At 47.7% G+C, this 19951-nt stretch overlaps 4 protein-coding genes across 4 annotated transcripts; 3 read left to right on the top strand and 1 right to left on the bottom strand.

The window, feature by feature from the left end:
• Positions 1-4038: 4038 nt before the first annotated feature.
• On the top strand, positions 4039-5133 carry F5147DRAFT_650739 (uncharacterized protein; the record flags this gene model as incomplete). The annotated part of the gene is made up of 8 exons (XM_041433463.1): positions 4039-4077; positions 4267-4434; positions 4459-4579; positions 4636-4718; positions 4774-4835; positions 4911-4943; positions 5004-5032; positions 5063-5133. The coding sequence occupies 8 exons, from the start codon at positions 4039-4041 to the stop codon at positions 5131-5133; spliced, it is 606 nt and encodes a 201-aa protein (XP_041295353.1).
• A 2199-nt stretch (positions 5134-7332) lies between these two features.
• F5147DRAFT_683368 (pseudouridine synthase) lies at positions 7333-8913 on the top strand. The gene is made up of 7 exons (XM_041436541.1): positions 7333-7531; positions 7593-7632; positions 7693-7751; positions 7803-8045; positions 8098-8185; positions 8236-8351; positions 8409-8913. Exons 1-7 carry the CDS (start codon positions 7391-7393, stop codon positions 8616-8618), a joined length of 897 nt encoding a protein of 298 aa, XP_041295352.1. The 5' UTR covers positions 7333-7390; the 3' UTR covers positions 8619-8913.
• Positions 8914-8997: 84 nt separating this feature from the next.
• On the bottom strand, positions 8998-10441 carry F5147DRAFT_835310 (uncharacterized protein). The gene is made up of 3 exons (XM_041443958.1): positions 10080-10441; positions 9618-10028; positions 8998-9564 (listed from the first exon to the last, which is right to left on the bottom strand). The coding sequence occupies exons 1-3, from the start codon at positions 10384-10386 to the stop codon at positions 9269-9271; spliced, it is 1014 nt and encodes a 337-aa protein (XP_041295351.1). The 5' UTR covers positions 10387-10441; the 3' UTR covers positions 8998-9268.
• Positions 10442-14758: 4317 nt separating this feature from the next.
• On the top strand, positions 14759-19084 carry F5147DRAFT_683354 (uncharacterized protein). The gene is made up of 15 exons (XM_041436540.1): positions 14759-14941; positions 14992-15289; positions 15340-15405; positions 15453-15712; positions 15759-16119; positions 16180-16335; positions 16389-16936; positions 16985-17210; positions 17264-17639; positions 17692-17798; positions 17848-17995; positions 18045-18121; positions 18176-18348; positions 18404-18695; positions 18747-19084. Exons 1-15 carry the CDS (start codon positions 14877-14879, stop codon positions 18771-18773), a joined length of 3180 nt encoding a protein of 1059 aa, XP_041295350.1. The 5' UTR covers positions 14759-14876; the 3' UTR covers positions 18774-19084.
• Positions 19085-19951: the final 867 nt, after the last annotated feature.

Here is a 19951-nt window from a genome sequence, read left to right as displayed (position 1 = left end):
TACCAATGTAACTGAGTAGCCGTTTGACGCAGAAGGCTTCTGATCAATAGACATTGTCCTCGGTCACTTTGTATCACGTTGGTCACGTGTAGGAACTTGGGAACAGGCGCGTCAGGGGCGCTACGATGATGGGTATTCGAGATAAAAATAGATATTTGCCAGGGCACTTGTGTCATATGTATTGCAAAGGACCACTGGCAATCTGTACGAAAAGATTGCCCTGAAGGCAGATACATTCTTGCCGCATCTTGCGTGCTGGCGCAAGGTACTAATATCATTTGTCAGTACTTCAGTACTTGATGCAGCCTGTCGCGATATTAGCCGCTGCCTGCGGCAATTTTGCGCCGATGGCCGCTGAGCTTGATACTGCGTATCGTACTAGTAAGTTTCCTCTGCCCGCGACAATCTTGCGTAGTGCCGCTGATACTGCGCACCGTTGCATTATGGGACTAATACTGATACGTAAGTAATATGCAACTTAGCACCTATTGCTTATATATCAGTATTGGCCTTCGTATATTACGTTGTGATGCGTGGAGAACGAGGAGAGTGAGCTTCTTGCGGAGATGTAGTAAGGAATACAAATCTCCAGTGCTGAGAGGAATGACTTTTGCGCTGATAGCGCGAGGGAGACGAGAACGAATCGACAGCAGGTTGGGATGCTATAGATTCGGTTTTTGTGTGGGAAGGTCTGGCTTTGCCAGACCGACGCAAGACAGCGTCGGGTTTGTGCTCGAAGCGAGAATCCTGAGAAGATAATGATTGAAGATTAAAATTGAGAATCGGGATCCGAGAACAAAAGACAGACCTTCTGAGCGCGTTTTGATCTAGGACGTGAGCAGCCCTCGGGCGTGAAGGAGACACAAGTCCAAACCAAAAGGAACGCTAGAATGAAGATGGGATGGTGGGTGGGTCGAAAAAATTGAACGCGCGTCGCACAGGAAGATGGGATTGAGAGGAGAAAACGAGGCGAGTGAGAATCTTCGAAGTCCCGTCTTAAGAGGAGTGCACGGGCCACAGTGCTTCGCTAAGGAGGAAGCACTGTGAAGGAGAATCTCCACATGGCAACGCTACGAAGGCCTGGCTTCACCCGTCAGCGCTCGCAAGCTCGCGATCCGTTGTGGAGCGACTACCCCGTTTAGTATGGAATGGCAATGAGTTGTTCCAACAAGCGTTGACCAAACAGTTGAACAAGCTTGTCGAACGTACGTTCAACGTGTTCCCTACTGTTACTCTAGAATTCGACAGGTTTACTCACCACTGTCGACCACAATTACCACTACCACTTCAGAAAGTGCACGGGATAGCCCGCCCAACAGCTTCTCTGGAGAGCAATGATTCAATTATGCCTAGGCGTCAATGCACCTGATTTATCAGATGCCTGCGTACGCACCTCCCTTGTGGCGATTGTACCGCTGCGCTCGTCTTAGCGTTGTGTCTCTTCTCCATACCCCGGATTCCTGCATTCGCTCGTCCACTTGCTAGCGCTATTAAATCGCCCTTCCGCAGTTTCTTGACCTTGCGCGAGGCCGAAGCTCCAGATAGTCAAGGGAAAAACAGACGACCTTGTCATCGACAATACTGTTCCTTTATGGCGCACCGTACTACTCTCATTTGTCGCTTTGGTCGAGGCTCTCGTTTGATCTGCTGCCGGTGCATACAGCATTATCATGAATAAGGATTATATTTGGCCGGATACTATTGCGCAACTTCTCATTTCTGCCACTTGGATATTCACTGGGCTGGTGTCGCGTAGATCAAATTTCAGTGAAGCTGGTAGTGTAACAGCCGTGTCACGTCCACGACAGGCACAGCCGACAGAAATGAGGCAGCAGACGCATGGTCACAGACTGAAACGATTGTTCTTTACTGACAGCACACAGATAGCATAAGTAGAACAACCGAAACGCAGAGTGGAGAGCTGCGAAGAGACGGATTCAGAGACGGTTCAAATCAGTAATTCATGCGGGAGAACTTACATATCATGAAATATACCCCTGACTCCAGTTACGGCGAGTTGTCGTTGATTGAACACACTCGTCACTCCTGCAGGTTCTGCCGAAAATTCTGCGATCGGATGGCGGGGAATTTGCGAAGGTCGGATGTTCTGCCCTGACGCAAGAACGCGTGATGGAATTCAACTGTTACACTCCATGATACAAGGATACAGATACAGATTTGCATCAACAATATTCATTGAGAAAGTGACAGAGTGGCAGAATGGAGACAACTGTATTATAAGAAATCACGTTAAAGAACAAACGGAGGTGATCTGCAATTGGTCGCCAATGGTAAATAAGTGTCAACAACTATTGAACACTCGGAACCAGGCACATCCGAACCAATGAAATACAAACGCATTGGAGCTTCGGGAGAAAGCAGCTGACAGAATACAAACACGCCTGCCATGTGGTGATTTGAAAGTGTACAATAATATTTACATTCACATAAGTATCCCCGTCGATTTGCTCGCAATATAAATAACAAGGCAGCTGAGCTCGGGAGTGGTTCTCTTAAACGAGTGAGTGTTGGATGGGGGAAGAGGAACCCAGAAGAGCGTTGACGTTGATTGATAGTTACTAATTATGTCAATATTATTTCTTGTCTTCAAGTATAGGGTCATCGGGGCATGCCATGGAATAACTTGATATCGTCATGGGTGTCTAAAAAGGGAGCTGTGATGTCTCTGACCATGATTACGGTACCAGGAATGATTAATGTCCGACCAAGTGCATGCCAAGAATGAGAATGATATCAATTTCTGAACGATACCTCATTATCTCTGCGCAGCTACTGCAGGGTCACCGGCCTACTAATGCCATTGACGAGCAGGTGCTACATAGGAGGGAGCAACGAGTGAGTGAGACAAAAATGAAATGAGATATTGACCAAGTACATATTGGAAGTATCGACGAGAACGAGCATCAACTTCTCAGCTTTGTCACTGCACTGACAGGGTCACCGCAGGTTCAAATGATGAAGCGATGGGTGAGGGATTGGAAAAAAAGAGCGGGGATTCAAGCGAGCATCCTGTAGTTGCAATTTGCAAGGAAGAAGAAAATTGTTGGTACCTGCAGGCAGGCCATAATTCGATGCTCGCCATCAGGTGAATACGCTCCCGCAGGTTCTGCCTAAATTTCTGCCATCTGACAGCAATAACAATTCTGCCAAATCGATCAGAATCGTCCCTATCCTATACGTATACGCAGGATATAAAAGCTGGGTCATTGTCTTACAGTGTTTCCCCATCATCACAGATATCATTCGAGAACCTCCTCAGAAGATTCCATATCACTTCACACAGAAAATGCGTTTCTCCCTCCTCGCCGTTGTTGTCACTTTGATAGCATCTATGGAGTTTGTCAGTGCAAGTTGCAACCATTCGGGTAAAGGTTGCATATCAGATGGGGATTGCTGCAGTTTTATTTGTACTGTGAGTATGAGCAGGTTGCTGTGCAACCAGGACTCAACCACATGACTCACGCGCGCGCCTTAGAATTGGTCGTGCAACTAGTAGTCGGTTGGAAATTGAACCGGCAGCCCGAAGCGTACGCGACAGTGAGTCGTGTCTCTCCTTTTGCTTTGGTATCATGGTTGGTTAATGGTGCAATACCTTATAGTTCGGAGCCAATAAATACAGTTGCTTTTAGACAAATTTTTGTACCGCTTGAGCAATGTGAATGTTTAAATTCATCTGAAAATGATCGACCGTGCCTAGTTTTGCTCGTTGTCCACTAAGCTCGAGATCGAGTAGCGTAGGGAGCTCGAGAGCGATTCTCTTCATCGAGCGAGTTTTGGATAGGGTGTAAGGGCGGGCGGCACATCAGTGAACCTGTGAACAGATGAGTTTGGTATTTATAGCAATATCTTGTTGAGCATCACAATAGCCAACGTAAAACTGCCGACCACTTTCACATAGGAATGTGTTGCATTGTCGAGGAAATACAAAATTGCAAGCTCACGGGCCCGGTAACCAAATTAGCTCTGACCTTTTTCAGTTGAATGAATCTAAAGCACAGGCACTGTATGAAGCCAGATATGGACCAGCCTGAGACCGACGATGAAGGAGGTCGCATTGTGCGTAAGCTAAAGGCAATTCAGCACCATCGAAGAAGAACCAAGCTAAAAAGACCCCAGGGACTGGAAGTCATTGAACGAGTATGATCATACTCACCCACGCCACGGCCTTTTTCTTATATTCCTGATGCACTGTATTAGTGATGTATCTTAAGAGTGAATGGAAAGTACTGATCTCCTTGATGCTAGCTGACATATCGTTCCAACAATGGCCAAATGCACTTGCTGGTTCGCGCCGGTGAACCATCCGACAGTGAACGTGACATGAAGAATGGTAGGTGGATCACCAAGAGGGATTGGCAGGTGCTAACTGCGGACGATTCGTGGAGCTCACGACGAGAATTTGCCCTTGCAAAGGTAATAACCGGATGTTCCAAATAGGTTGTTCCTTCGTTTGAGAAATTTGGAGCAATCTTCAGAATCACAGCAAGAAAAAGAACTATACCAGTTGTGACTTCGCGCGCGCATTTAAAAGTGGACATGTATTATGAAACCATCACAAGTCAGTTACTTCATCACAATAATTTCGGGCATCGGAACGCCACGGACTCCACCAAGATAAACATTTCGAAGCTCTGAATCGCTGCGAATGCATCCGAGAAGTCGATGACGGGGTTGTAATGGAGCACATTGGTGCCAGAGTAAGAGCAAGAGAGAGCCAGAGAAATTAGGCGAGAAATCAAAGTCATGTTGAAGTTTCAACTTGAAGTTGCGCCGTGGCACGCGAGAATCATGCGACATGATGATGCGGGATGCACGTGAGTAGGACGCTGGTCCAAGGTCATCATGAAATTATGCTATTCCCCTTTTACTTGATTACCGTACATTGTCAGTGAACCATATGGCAAGCAGACGTCGTCCGAACGGTGTGGAAGATGCACCGTGTTTTGTGGCCGGTACTAGGTATCGATGCCGGCCGGTGGTAGGTACCGTGTGATCAAGTTCGACAGGCTTAGTAAGTTACTACTCGATGCCGTCCCGATAGCATCGGCCATGTCCAAGTTCCGTGTCCATTACTCTCAAGCCTTGAATATCACATTGTATTCACGCGACTAATACGGATAGAAACCATCAATTAAACCGCTCCCCATCCTCTTCCCAAAGAAAAGATACATCTATAACTTGCCAGCGTGTATAACATCATCCCTCGACATCAAATGCTCTTGTCATGCATGAAGACAATCGATGACGCAGAGGAGTCGCAAACAGTAAGTAAGAGGATCTTCGACAACTTGGCACAGTGCAACGGATACCACTACAAGACAAAGTGTAGCTAATGGGCCTTGCAATACACTTCGTAGCAGATTGCATAGCTATCCCAACCAGGTGAGAGTGATAAACTGGTATATCGAGGGGTGCGAGACGTCTGGAACGATGTCCATTAGAGCTCCAGTGACGTCAACTTAGACCCGAAAGGTGGGTAAGTAGCTGTTTCCACTCGCACACCACGAACACGTTGCGTCCCACATGTCATTCTCGTTGACATGTCGAATTCATCGGAAAAATGCGAAAAAGTAGACGCATCCCAAGGATGATCAATTGCTTCTCTTCATATATCGTCAGTAACTTGGTGGACTGACGATGAGGAGTCGCAAGAGACTCGAATTGAGAGAGATGGATGGAATACAACTTCCTCAGGAAAACTCGGAGCTAATTGTGATTCAGAGAGGTTAATTATTGATAGTAGATCAGTTCTTGCGAAGTGCTTTTTCTCTGCCTAACCGAGTTCACGATCGTATCTATTCGCTCACCTGTCAATTCGAGGGTCCAGAATATTTCCGAACACTCCTGCCACAATCACCTCCATGAAAAGTGGATGATCAGCAGATATGTCATTTGGTACAGTATCGATACAATTGATTGGTGGACGGACCTTACTGTGATAGCCACAACGTGCTGTTTCGAAGCACAAGCCTAACGTTCATCTCGTCACAGTTAGACTTAATTAACTATCAACGACCGCGGTGCAACGACTGGTACTCTTTGTCTCAAGTCGGCCGAGAATCGCTCGATCAATGAATGGATGCCCCACAGTGATAGAGGCGCTTCTCCATTCCCTGACAACGTTTGTGTCTTTTAGGCGGTTATCATCATCAGCTGTCTGAGTGATATGAAAAGCAGACATATTACAGTGGCAAAGGTCACCAAGTCACTTGCCTACTAGTAGCAATTGTACATTGCGACTCTTCGGGAACCTGGAATCGATCTCCTGTGAATTGGTTCGCTAATTCGAAGTTCCGGTCTTCTGCCCCTGATGATTTTCTACTTCACAACATCACTGATGCTACGTTAGTGATAAGCGCTGGATATTGAATAGCGAACCTTACGGGGAACATTGTTTCGGAGCTTCCAGAAGACTCGCATCGATACGGGGTCGACGGTTATAAAGTGTTACCCCAGCCGGTAGCACGACGTATGCCAACGCCGTGTCCGCATGAAGCGGATTTCTTCAAAGCATCAACGAGAGTTTCAAAATAGCGGCTGAATAGCACTGTCAATCAGGCCCCAGGGCAGAATGTACTTTGAGCGTCCGGCTACCACGCACGGGCGGTCCGACTCAGTCCCTGAACCTGAGTCTGAGAAGACTTCGCCTGATGTGCATGGTGTGGAGCTGTGATAACATTGAACCTATCAGTTAATCGGACCCTGAGTCTATGTCCTTACGTAAATGCTGTTCCAACATCCCTAACACCATGTTAGGCTTGATTGAACTAAAGTCTCTGGTGGCTCATTGGCAGAGACTTGGAGTGTGACGTTGGAAACTAGGTCTGCAGAATGGCCCAATGATATACTGATATTCTTGTAGAATGGGGTTCCATGACGATCTCGGGCTATGATCTTTTGACGGGATCCAAAACAGTTTGAGCTCGGACAAAGCTCGGATATAGAAAAGGTGAGTCCGGGTCTAATTCGGTCTCGACGCCAAAGTATGTGGATGTCAATGCATGTCGTATACTTCTGCACCACCTGGTAATCGGTTTTGTTCCCAGTTATAGCGGGGCTTGATACGAAATGCGACGTACTCACCAATATGATCATAGTGCAAGCCTCCGCGGTATCAAAACTATTCGCGGCAAATTTCGAGTCTCTACCGCGGACGTTGGTTGCTTCTGCAAACACAAGTTTGCAACCGCTGATGCGTCGACTATCAGCTGTACTTACTACTCATGCAACCACTGACTCAAGTCAACTTCAAGTTGAATCATTCGAGCAGTCATCACGTAAGATGATATTGCAAACAACATCAAATAACCAGTGCAAGAGTGTTTTTGCCAACGGCTTGCACGCTCGTCGTAAGCACGATATATATTGAATGTTGCAAGCTCTAAGACCCGCTCGCACGGGGATATCATACTGGGCAAGAAATGTCGTCTATGCCGATCGCAGTATCATCGTTTTGAACAAACCTGCAGGACTTATCTGCCAAGGCTCCGTCGAAGCTTCCTCCGAAAACGTACGTGAATTCATTCTTGGAAAGCAAAGGAGATTGTCACAACCTCTGGTATAATATTCAGAAACCTCGAGATGTTGACAAATTCAATGACCTACTTCGTGGTGCGTATTTCCTTCTCATGTTTGACGTGCATGACGCGAGGTATTTGTCTCGCTTGACAGACGTAAAAGATACTTTTGCCCTGGAGAGCCTGCCGTATCCTGTCCACCGCCTTGATAAGGCATGTTTCATTTCACGTTGTACGATGAGCACTGGCTAACCTAGCTGTCAGTCTACCACCGGAACACTACTGTTGGCGCGTAACTCTCCAGCTGCTCGTCAGTTTTCACAACAATTTCAGTCGCGGGTAGTAGGGAAAACATATTTAGCTCTTGTGCGTGGAGGAGAGAAGTCCTTCCCAACACGCAGTGGGGAGATTCGAGACGCCCTGGAATTCAGTGATGGGCGCGTGTCTATAGGCGAGAGCTGCGCTGCAAAGTTCGCCGCTACTGATTGGGAGCTTATTGCGTCCTCTGTGCGTGTCATCAACTGCCGTCTACTGCTGATGCATTAAAAATACACCGTAGCCTGTAGCACCACTGTCACTGCTCAGGCTAACTCTGCACACAGGGCTGAAACATCAACTTCGCATCCACCTGGCACATTCCTTACACAGTGCGTCATCACTTATCCCACATCTTCGAAGTGTTTTATGGGGGTTATAGCGCCTATACTTGGTGACAACTTGTATGCGAGGAGTAGTATCTCCGAGAAGATTGCTAAGATCACTCGACTGCCCGAGAAGAGGATATTCTTGCACGCGGCGCAGTTGACACTCTCAGTAAGTCCGCGGATAACAGTCGATATTTGATGAAGTCTCTCATGCGTATATGCTCAGAGGTACAGAAAGACAGGGCCCCAAAAACACTTCCGACTTGCGATCGGGGCTCCTATACCCAAGGACTTCATTACAATATGTAGAGATGCAGGAATCCCGTTGGACCACATATATGTCGACGGCGGCCTGTCCGTTGATGGCCAGCATGTTGATGATGTTCCAGATCTTGAAGGCAGATGGCTACGAAAACCTCCAGTACTGCGCCCATAATCACTGACAAAATAGAGTGTCATCTGTGCTGCGCGATATGCACCTAATTGGAAACTATGTGCTAGAGCGGTGACTAGGGCTACACGAGAGAGTGACCCTACCTTTCATCTTACCTTATTTGTTGCATTATGGGTCACTCAGCCTTTTGTTTTGGGCTCGCATAGAGTTAGACCACTTCGAGATGTCTACTTGATTTGTAGTGTTGTTCGCACAAAGGGCCTGCTTGTTGGTGGAGGAACTCGATGTTTGTGTGACATATATAGCTTGCTACGCTTAACCCAAGTTTAATATTAATGTCGTCGGAGAGCAATTCACCGATCATCAACCTTAAGATTGTGATGTTCTTACAGTACTTCGCCACGGATGTTCTATCGCAGTAGTCAACAATTGAGCAATATGGATTGCTTCCCCTTCATCTAGCTATTACATTGTCCTGTACATGATGCGTCGGCACGTAAAGCGCACAGATATAGCTATCGACTTCCCAAAAATTTGAAATCAGTAGAATGCAGTGTATGTATGCAAGGTGATGCAAGGGTATAGATAATATTGCAATTTATTTTCATATTGTCCACGAGCTCGTCCAGCGAGCTTGAATGCTGCGGAGCCCATAAGTACGAAAAACCTTACTGAATCGCCGCCTATCGGGATTAGAAGGTAGATGATCGTGCTGGGGGTGGTGGGTGCGGGCCATTTGCTTGTACTTGGCCTTCTTGCTGAGCCTTGAGTAGATTTCCGACGCCCACAGCTATGGCGCCCACTGCTTGAGCGACGCCAGAAGCGAGGACGGTCCCTCCGCTGATCGCAGGGATTGCAGGGAGGGTCCCTGCAGTGATAAGGACAGCACTCAGAGTCGTCATGGCTCGTGGATGCTCCGCACTCAAAAAATTGAGGGCGTTGCACGCATTGAGGAGCCATGTTGGTGCGTTTGATATAGCGGTGACAGCTAGATAACGAGTTTCAGCTGTAGACTTAGATGGACTAGCGCGTATCACTTACTGCCGTCAGCTGATGGAGGAGATAAGGCAGTTACCGCATTGTCGGAGGTCAACGTATGGTTGGAGGCTAACGCGTGGTTGGAGGTTACGGTATGGTTAGATGAAACCGTGCTGGAGGTCATCGCAGAAGCCATGGAATTCGCACGGGTTGGCATCTTGCGAGTCCTGATTACAGCCGAAGCGGCGAGGGCTGAATCAGAAAGCATCTTTATCGGGTTTGGCCGTCCCTGCTTAGGGGACGGCAGGGGTGGCAGGGGCGGCAGGGGCGGCGGAAGTTCTACGATTTCAGAAGAGGTCAACTCCTTGTGCGACCCATCCTTGTCTTTCAAGGATTTCCTTCTCGTAAGCCACAACATGCCTGACGGTTTAGAGTGGATCTGAACAGTCTCTGTGATGTCGGCTTCGATCTCCCCTGTAATAGCGTGAATCAATAACACGCGGGACAATGAAGATGTTTACGTACACCCCATGTTACGCATCGCAATCGTGAACTTCTTCCAGCTCCAGCGATACTTGCCCCCATTGACTTTCGCCATGACGCTTTTGAGTTCCTGGAGTCGGGCTTTCGCCTTTTCTCCCATGTAGTGTTGAGCGACTTTGTGCCAGTACTCCTCTGGCACCTTCCGCTCGGCGCAACCAGCTCTAATCTGTTGCAGAAAGTCATCGACGGGCATATCCTTCTTCGACTCGCCCAAGAATCTGGGAGGGTTCTGCCAAGTCTCGTAGATAGGTTCCAGGTTGAACTCCTTAATCTTGAATGCTTCCAACATAGTAAACGATGAAATGTGAGGTGGTTAGGTTGAGGATGTAGTTCCGGAAATCGGGCGCTCCGAGTATATATGCTGTGAGCCTCGTGTTGACGGTATGGTGGATATCTACCGGGGTACGGACTGAACGTGCAATACTAGTGTCTTTTGTAGTCAAATGACTAAAAATTTGATATGACCGATCGGATCTGATGTTCCAAGGTGAATTTGGAGCTCTGTCACAGTAGATCTAGAACAGACGGGACGTGCGGCGTGGTGAGACATGAGGCTGCTGCTGTTGCTTCGATTGCCGAGTGAATAGCGGAATGAATGCTCCATTGCGGCGTAGAAGAAGAATGGTGGCCGCCTGTTTGAGATAATCGCTTGTCGAGCGTAATAGAGAGTTAGGTTTAGGTAGCACTTCCATGTTGAGATGAGTCAGTCGCATATATCGCGGTAGAGTTCGGGCCAATGTCGGGTGCAACTTCCTCGAGGTCTATGTAGAAATTCGTAGAAATTCGAGGAATGCTGAGTACAGAAGATTGAGCCCGGGAATGGATCAAGATAGCTGCTGATAAGAGAGAGCCCTGCGTCAACGCAGTGTTCGGACGAAACAAATCCGGAAAACGTACCTCCGTTTGTTCGCTGCACAGGGTTCGGCAGCTATGATGAAATGAATGAGCTTACAGAGGGCGACATACACGGCATAAAACACTTTGGTCGGTAGCACGCCACGTTACCACCGGTCACCGCTCAATTGCCGCGTGAGTGTTTAACGCGTAAGTTTATTCATACTGTACCTCGCGAACGAAGTGTGGCCCGCAGTTTTGAATATCGAGCGCTCTCTTTCTCTATCCCTTTGACGTCATGTTGAACGCAAGCGAAATGACTGAATCCCTTGGAAAATATATTTAGAGAATCACTGATCATCGGAGGACGCGGGGTATGCTTATTTCAGGTCTAGTGACGTAGCCTTTTGTCGAGATAAATAGCGCCCTGTTCAATTGAGTGGAATCTGCGCAGGCTTAGGGTCTCTCACCGACATGGCAGTGATGCCGTCGATTCCATCCTCGGAAAGCGATAGTTCATCATCAGCTTATATGACCATGGAACATTGCTAGGGCAAAGGTTCAAAACAACTAAATGAGAGGAGCATGAAGGTTGTTTATAGAGTGTGATCAGGTCGATGTCCTGAATGACGTCGGATGTGGAGGTGTAGTTATGTAAGTGCAAGAGAGATGAGGTGAACGAGGTCCGGACAATGTTGTGAAGCCCTGCAGGAGGTAGAGGTTTGGGGCTCCTGGGATGCCTGATTTGCTCAACATAATAGAAATCCCTATCCTCCAGATGTCGGGAACTAGAAATTACTGCAAATTGGGGGCCCCGGGGGAAGTTTTCCCTGATCACGATGAATCTGTCAACGCAGCTGCGGAGTGTATTCAATGTCGTCAGGACATGCTTAGAACATGCTGGAAGAGGGTTACTCACTGAGGTGTGCCCGTGAGCACATTCCCCATATTACACAACCAGATGTGAAAGTTAAAAATGTGGGATATCACAGCCGGCGGCCCCAGATCTCTCGTGTGGCGCGCAGTAGGAAGAAACTATACATAGATTGTACAATCATATGTTCTGTGCTGGCACTTCATCTGAATCATAACAAGCACAAAGCCCAGTACACACAACTCAACTCAACTTGAATTCTCGAGGTGTGAAAACCCGTTTGCGTCAACGATCGGATCATCGTGTGTACGAAGGAGTGTATCACTCGTCGAGTGAGTCAACGTTCTGGACATCGCTCCGAAGCATCCTATCGCAATCCTATCGAAGTATCTTCAACCTTCAGTTGACGCCTCAAAGTTCATCTTTTGGGAGCTTCGCAAAAGAAGTCCAGAATTTAGGCATGGCCTTCGAAGTCCAAAAGACTTCTGATGAAAGCACTATCACATGAGACGAGTGGTCGCCTTGAAAATCGCGGGAAGAAGTCATCCGCCTTCATCGTGCATATCATCTGACAGCAAAGATGAAAGGTGACTATGAACAGTCCGGTTGAACGCACCGTCAAGATCTTTCAGATTCTCCACTTTCCGTCTATTTCTTCAGTGGGAATGTTCGTCGTGAGATTCAGCTATGACGGTGGAGTGAAAAGAAGACAAGGTTCAACTATGTTGTCGAGGCAATGTTATCTTCTCTTCAAAAAGAAAAACTTTAACTTCAAAGCTTTTTATAGGGATGGCACATCACGATGCAACTGCCTCTCCCGGAAGGTACATAAAAATATCTAATCAAGAACAGACATATTTGAGTCAACCGGTGTGAAGAAACGAGAGAATCATTACTTGCCCCAAAAGTAACACTCGTCGAATATTCTCCGCCAGGGGCTTTGGATGTTTAACATTCGAGAAAAGCGTGTATTGTGCTTATTAAGAATTGGCAACATGGTTCATTCTGAAAGAATTAGCCAACATTTCATGGGTTCCACTCACACGTCACTTGGCGGCGAATATACCACCAAGGTGGATTTGATTTCATTAATATGTCATAAATGAACACCAGCCCGTAATGACGACGAACAGATGTACGTGGCTTGAAGTACGAAATAATTGGGGGGTAGTGGCTAGGTGCTAGGTTTGAGAATCGAGGCGTTTGTTTTCGACTCCGGACCGTCTCGTTGGACAGAAGGTCACCCTGATCGACAGATTCTTTGTTGGCATTCTTCAGTCCACCTGTAGAAAAAATAGCGCTGTGGAAATAATGTAGTTCATATCTGGTCACTAAGGGGCGCCAGCAAGCCAAGCTTGAACTTCTGAAGCACATTTCAGACCCTTTTGATGATTTCCAGTACTGGAATACTTGGGCGTAGACCAATATAGGTTGTACTGGAACTGTAGCGCGGCGCACATGTCTTGTGGCAGGGATCAGGTCCAGGATTCAGGGAGCTGAGTACTGACGGGAGCTCCGAAGTGCCACGGCCTGCTGCCTGCTGCCTTGACAACCAAACATGCTTACATAATACAAAGTACGCATCAGTATCTTGTTTACTGTCTCTCTTGTTCGCTCAACGGTTCGGGTTTCTCATAGTGTCAAAATCATGAATCGCCGGGTGTCGCCAAAATACTTGACAACTTTCTAAGTTGTCATGACCTTCAGAAAGGGCGATAAGGAATTTGTTATGTAGGCTGATCTACCGCTTTCATGTACAGCAGGTCCCGTACGTGCGTAATTTATGCCACAGACACACGTCGGTTATGGTGGACGCAAGGGTCGCATCTGTAGGTCATTTGACACTTGTACCTGACCTTCGTCATTTGATGCCGCATCAGACCGCATCTCAGGCTCGTATCATTATCCGTCTATCAGCAATTCCGGCCGCAGTGGGATTTGCGTGCCACAGTGCAGCATGTTCACGCAAGCCGCCCTTTTTTGACTAGTTTTTCCAATGATGTTGCTTGTCACCCCAGACTTTATTCGGGCCGTCATCTCACCTTGGGTTGGGATTATTGGAGCTACCGGTAGGTATGAGTATAGGTCGACCCGGGTAATACCCGCATCAAATCCGCGGGTACAGATGTGTACCCAAATACTCACCCGGGTTAGAGTATCGTGGGTGTGAGTTAACCTGCAGGTTAAGCGAACATATTCTGCGTCAGTATGATTGATGTGATGGCACATGATGAGAGACATTCACCAGGTGGGGCTCCGAGTGCATGCTCGAGATGGTCTGGTGAATTGTTCTGGATTATCTGTGGGTAATGTTCCCAAGTCTCGTCAGACTTATAATTATGAGCAAGTTGTGCCATTGCACTGAGCACATGCATGAATCTGAGACGCGCGTGACGTCGCATAAAAATAATCCGGTAATGGATGGTCCGAGCATCTATGATTTAAACGCCAACATAGCACTGCCACAGAGACTGCAACCTGAGATTGAGCGCGGCACTACGTTCCACCAGGCCTAAGTGACATAACCAGGAGCTGACATTTTAATTTAAATCGTCATTTCGACTCCTGGAAGAGTTGCTCAGCGGCTTAAACCCTTCTACTTGCGAATTGCCATGCCATTCCTGATCCGAACTATTATCGTTCAAAATTTCAGATCCTTACTTAGCGGATTCGGTCCAGCGGCGTTGTACTAACCGTCCTCGAAAAAAACTACCGGCTCTCCGAGAATCTGCAGAACGCCTAGGGCCTAGACAGATCCAGGAACAGTGCTTCCAGGATCAGTAGTTTGTGACTTCCCGAACAGTCTGGTCATCATTACCATTACGACAATTGCCAAAGCACACGAAAGTATATTGAATCAAGAACGTGCCAAGTTAGACCTATGTGATAATATTGGTAGCGATATCTATAGGGAATGGCATAAATCCCGCAGCTTATGGCTGCGTGCACAGCAAAAAAAAATCAAAATAAACTCAAATCAAGAATTTCCATCCACAAGAGCGCTCAGATAAAAGACCAAGTGCGTCAATCTACTCCTGCTCAGCCTCGGTCGTGGTGCTAGCTTCTATACCATGAAAGACTCTCCCCGAAAGTCTTCTGAGCAAGAGAGAGCCCCAGGCTATGGAATTCAGATCAGGTGCGCAGTAGCCTAGAACGTGTTAGCCATCATTTTCACCCCCCATATAGCTATCGCACCCTTTCCATTCGCGTGGAAGAGAAGAACCTCCCCTCAAAGGCTAAGCAGTCCGCAGATCCGGCAGATGCTATAGCTAGCATCGACGTCCATCTCCTCGCAACAGATGAGGTCTACACTCGTTACTCTTGCCATCCTACAGTTGGCCTCGAACAGGCAGCAGTTCAACGAAGGTCCAAGGATGGTAGGAATGTCATCAGCCCGCCCCCAACCCAACACTGGAAGAAGATCCTTAACTACATCTTCGGAGGCTTCAATTTCCTCATGTGGATCGCTTTCATCGTCACAATAGTACGCCTTCATTACTTTTATTTTACTCAGTACTTCACACTCTCCCCCAGCTCTCGTACAAGCCTCTGGGAGAGCCTGACCCTGCCGCTGTCAATCTCGGCGTTGCAGTTCTGCTCGTGCGTTTCCGTACATATCTTGTTTCACTTCATTTATCTCCCCTCAGATGCTCGTCATCATCATCTCAGCAACGTTCTACGCCTGGGTGGACTGGAATGCTAGCCGAATCATGAAATCCATCAAGTCTCTGATTGCCCACGAAGCTGCCGTAATTCGTGATGGCAAGCAACAGCTTATTCTTGCAACCGACATCGTCGTCGGAGATATCGTGGTTCTCAGCACTGGTGATCGAGTTCCTGCAGACCTGAGGATCGTCGCGGCTTCATCTGACTTGCGCATTGACCGTTCGCTACTCACTGGAGAAAGGTGATCACATTCTAATAATTTAAAAGCTTGCCTCATACTTTGCCAGTGACATGATCCCCGGGTCTCTCGAAGCTACATCTGATAACGCCCTCGAGACACGCAATCTTGCACTGACATCGACCTTCGTCACGCAGGGTACCTGTAATGGTATCGTGTTCGCCACTGGTGACAGGACCGTCATGGGACGCCTTGTTAAAATGTCTGGCGAGACAAAATTCAAGCTTACAACAATCCAAAAAGAGGTCTGGTTTTTCACCAAGGTCATTTCCTCAATCGCCTTTACGATGTTTGGTCTATCTTTATTGCTCTTCGGCGTGTGGTTGAGGACGACCTATCCTGGATATGATGCATCCATCAGTGTCGCGATCATGAACTCAATTGGTTGTCTTACGGCATTTGTGCCTCAGGTAAACGATCTAACTTGTTATGCTTAATAGCTTCCCTAACATCATATCCTTTCCTCCAAGGGTCTACCCGTTTGCGTTGCCCTTTCGTTGACTATCATTGCCCGTCGCATGTCGAAACGGCACGTTCTTGTCAAGAATCTCGCAACGATTGAAACGCTTGGATGCATGTCCGTCTTGTGTTCAGACAAAACTGGTACTCTGACTGCCGGCAAGATGGTTCGTTTTACGTGAATATACGTAATACGGTTTCCTTGACTAACGTCTTCTAGGCGGTCGAATCACTTGCCTTTTTGGATCGCCATCTTTTGATTAGTGAAATTGACGAGAAGATTGGCGAAGCACCAGATCCTCGGTTCTTCGCTGGCTTGAGCGCTTTGCACCATACTGCACGGCTGTGTAACGGTGCAAAGTTCGACTCTACGACTGCTGACAAGCCTATCCAGGAGCGAAACGTCAAAGGAGATCCCACTGATACCGCCTTACTTCGCTTTTCAGAGGCGCTGTCTATCCCAGCTTTGAACATTGATACGCCAGCGCTTCTGTCATCCTGGAAAAAGCTCTTCGAAATTCCTTTCAATTCGAAAAATAAATGGATGCTTAGCGTCGTTCAGGAGACTAAAACGACCGAAGGGGATATTGCTGAAAGGAATTCGACAGCATGGATGCTCGTCAAAGGCGCTCCAGACATGCTGGTAAAATCCTGCACCTCGGTGATGAAATCCGATGGCACAGTTGTCCCGTTCGATGAAGCGGCAAGGCAGCAGATGAGCGATCTCCAAAGCAATTGGTCGAGTGAAGGACAGAGAGTGCTTGCCTTGTACGTATTGTATGTTTCTGTGGGGATAATTTACTGATACTCGTTCAGGTGTCGCAAGCCATTGGACGCCTTGAAACCGAACCTTTCTCCAAATGACATGGAGGAATTGATGTACTCGGAAATATGCAATCTCACTTTGGTCGGACTGGTCGGTATCCGCGATCCGCCCCGTCCTGACGTGCCCGCAAGTGTGGCTGTTATCCGTCGTGCTGGTGTCAGGGTTTTCATGGTGACCGGAGACTTCAAGCTCACTGCTGTTGCAATCGCCCGCCAGGTGAGTTGGATCGAGCAGCTGCCTCGTGGTACTTGGGATTAACGTGATTATAGGTCGGCATCATCACACAGCACATCGTAGATACCATCGATGATGTCAAGGCCGCAGCGTCCGAGAAGCACTTCGCCGATGTATCACTGCGTACCATTAAACCTTCGGACGAAGACCCTATCCGTGCATTGGTACTCACAGGCGAGGACGTCAGCACTCTTACTCCCATTGACTGGAACATAATCGTCGGGCAATACACTGAAATTGCGTTTGCCCGCACTACGCCTGATCAAAAGATGAAGATCGTCGAGGAAATCAAGGCCCGCGGCGACAATACTGTGGCTGTCACTGGTGACGGTGTCAACGACGCACCTGCTCTCAAGGCCGCTGACATTGGTGTTGCGATGGGGAGCGGTAGCGATGTCGCGAAAGAAGCTGGTAAGATTGTGACGTCTTGTTTAAGACGACGTTTAACCCTCAATTCCCTCAGCTGCATTGATCTTATTGAACAACGACTTTGCGTCTATCCCAGTGGCCATCGAGATGGGTCGTCTGGTATTCGATAACCTCAAGAAAGTGTCGCTTTACCTCATGCCTGTAAGCCAATGCATCATCAAAAATAAGCCACTTGCTTACCCAACTCAAGGTTGGAAGTTACACAGAGTTCATGGCAGTAGTCTCGAACGTCGTCTTTGGAATGCAGATTCCTTTGAGCTCCTATCTACAAGTTTGTTTCTCCATCACAAACGACGTGGTCATGTCAATCTCCTTGATGTACGAGAAAGCTGAAGCAGGTAAACTTTTCGTTCTTCACAGTTTTTCCCATTTCTCATTGCGCGACAGATCTCATGATGCGGAAACCTCGTAATGCTAGAACCGACCGTCTTACAGATTGGAAATTGTTCTTCCAGATCTATTTGGTAAGTTGTTCCGCACCAAGCGATGCTTTGAGTTCACAAGTCATTTATTACTAGTTCCTTGGGCTCATGTCCTGGCCGTGCGCGATGAGCATGTGGTTTGTATACATGCGTCAGCAAGGCCTCGGATTCAACGATGTCTTCTTAGCCTATAACAACTGGGCCGAAGGCTATCACGGTTACACATTGGAACAACTCAATCATTTTGTTTACGTCGGGCAGTGCATTTAGTGAGTGGTGATAACGCCTACTACTCCCAAGGCCTATATTTATCATCCTCATAAGCTACGTGACGATGGTCTTCATGCAATACGGAAATCTCCTCGCCATCCGAAACCGGAGAGTTTCCTTGCTCCAGTCCAACCCTCTATGGGGACCTCGCAAGAATTATGCAGTTCCGATTGGCATGGTCGCGACTGCTTTGATTGCGGTAATCAATCTGTACGGACCAGGGTTACAGAGCGTCTTCAACACTACCCCTATACCTGGGATGTTCTGGGGCCCTCCGTTCGCATTTGCCTTGGGAATTCTCTGCGTGGATGAAACCCGCAAGTTGATCGTGAGGACATATCCGAAGGTAAGCGTGCCAACCTTTTCTCGTTTTCTTGATACTGATGGAACGTTAAAGTCGATCATTGCTAAAATGGCCTGGTAAACCTTTGGTGTTGCTTGGTCTGTAATTATGTTAGAGTTGGTTGCCACTTATTTCACAGTTCTGTTAGTTTTTTGTGTGCGGCGTGGTAATGTGCGATATGTAGTGACCAGCCAGTGACTCGGGTGTGATAACTAGTGTAATAACTAGTATAATAGTCGGTTGCGAGTCGCACTGAGGTGGAGAGTTGACGCAGTTCGGTGTTCCCGGATTCTGCGAGTCACTTTTAGACTTTTTGGAGGAACTAGAGATGCTTGTATAGTATATGTATGTATATAAAGTGATGGTAATATAACTATAACTATGTTTACCTATTACTCGAAAATTTTAGGGTTACTGTAGACACATCGGCTGAGCCCATCTTTGCAGCTGTGCAATGAGTGAAGCCCCCTGGAGGGGAGGGGGGTGGCCACAATTAACCTGAAGATGACATTGCGGTATGAGTTTCAATAACTAATATTTAACGAGCTAGGAGAATTCCGATCTAAAGTCATGCATATGAAACGGGCTGGGCAACTTGCAAGGACTAACTTGAAGGACAGCTAACATGCTTACGTAAAGTATACTCGGGATTCGCCGACTGGCTTCAAGTGCTGTAGAGCCGACCAACGTCGTTCTTAGCACCTAGTCACCCGTCTCCTAGGATAAGAGCCCAAGAGGAACACTAGTAGGATGGCGGGGATGACAGCGGTTTTGAACCTGCGAAAGTTCTTGTCAGGGGGCTACCGCTACCCCAACAGCGGCCGCGCCGACCTTCTCGTTCTGTTCCGAATAATGCCAGCCATTGAACCTATCATATGATATGCATAGTGGGAGTACAGGCTCTGTCGCACGACTACAACCGCGAAACGACGACCGGCCAGCTGCGTCCAGTAACCATGGCCCACCGGCAGGGTAGTTCACGGTTGGGGGTGGTAGTGAGGGCTAGTGGGGGTAGGAAGCTTCAGACCTCGAGTCTCGCGGCCTTTAGCACATCGAGACCTTACCAAGAGACCCTTGTTCGGTCGTTTCCGAACCGGACAGAGAATTTGGCCCATCTCCGTGCAGAGACAATGCTGGACACCTCAGGCCTCAAGCTTGACTGCCAAGTTTGAATTTTGCACGTGGTTCTAACACGCCCTTGCTTGTCCACACTCGAAGCAGTGGCACACTACACATGGCATTTAGCAAAATGCGCGAAA

Source organism: Suillus discolor, assembly GCF_016758755.1.
Source record: "Suillus discolor strain FC423 chromosome Unknown F5147scaffold_14, whole genome shotgun sequence".
In the NCBI taxonomy this organism is placed as follows: Eukaryota; Fungi; Basidiomycota; class Agaricomycetes; order Boletales; family Suillaceae; genus Suillus; species Suillus discolor.
The sequence above is the reverse complement of the archived record's forward strand: the minus strand, read 5'-3'. Positions and strand labels throughout refer to the sequence as shown.

What these genes read in the sequence shown, in the direction of transcription:
- F5147DRAFT_683368 (XM_041436541.1), top strand. Translation starts at nt 7,391, where the DNA reads ATGTTGCAAGCTCTAAGACCCGCTCGCACGGGGATATCATACTGGGCA. An exon ending in ATTCAATGACCTACTTCGTG is followed by an intron (nt 7,633 to 7,692) that starts GTGCGTATTTCC and finishes CTCGCTTGACAG; the next exon opens with ACGTAAAAGATACTTTTGCC. An exon ending in CGGCGCAGTTGACACTCTCA is followed by an intron (nt 8,352 to 8,408) that starts GTAAGTCCGCGG and finishes GTATATGCTCAG; the next exon opens with AGGTACAGAAAGACAGGGCC.
- F5147DRAFT_835310 (XM_041443958.1), bottom strand. Translation starts at nt 10,386, where the DNA reads ATGTTGGAAGCATTCAAGATTAAGGAGTTCAACCTGGAACCTATCTAC. An exon ending in TGCGATGCGTAACATGGGGT is followed by an intron (nt 10,029 to 10,079) that starts GTACGTAAACAT and finishes ACGCTATTACAG; the next exon opens with GGGAGATCGAAGCCGACATC. An exon ending in TCCTCCATCAGCTGACGGCA is followed by an intron (nt 9,565 to 9,617) that starts GTAAGTGATACG and finishes CTCGTTATCTAG; the next exon opens with CTGTCACCGCTATATCAAAC.
- F5147DRAFT_683354 (XM_041436540.1), top strand. Translation starts at nt 14,877, where the DNA reads ATGAAAGACTCTCCCCGAAAGTCTTCTGAGCAAGAGAGAGCCCCAGGC. An exon ending in GTACGAGAAAGCTGAAGCAG is followed by an intron (nt 17,996 to 18,044) that starts GTAAACTTTTCG and finishes ATTGCGCGACAG; the next exon opens with ATCTCATGATGCGGAAACCT. An exon ending in TACGTCGGGCAGTGCATTTA is followed by an intron (nt 18,349 to 18,403) that starts GTGAGTGGTGAT and finishes CATCCTCATAAG; the next exon opens with CTACGTGACGATGGTCTTCA.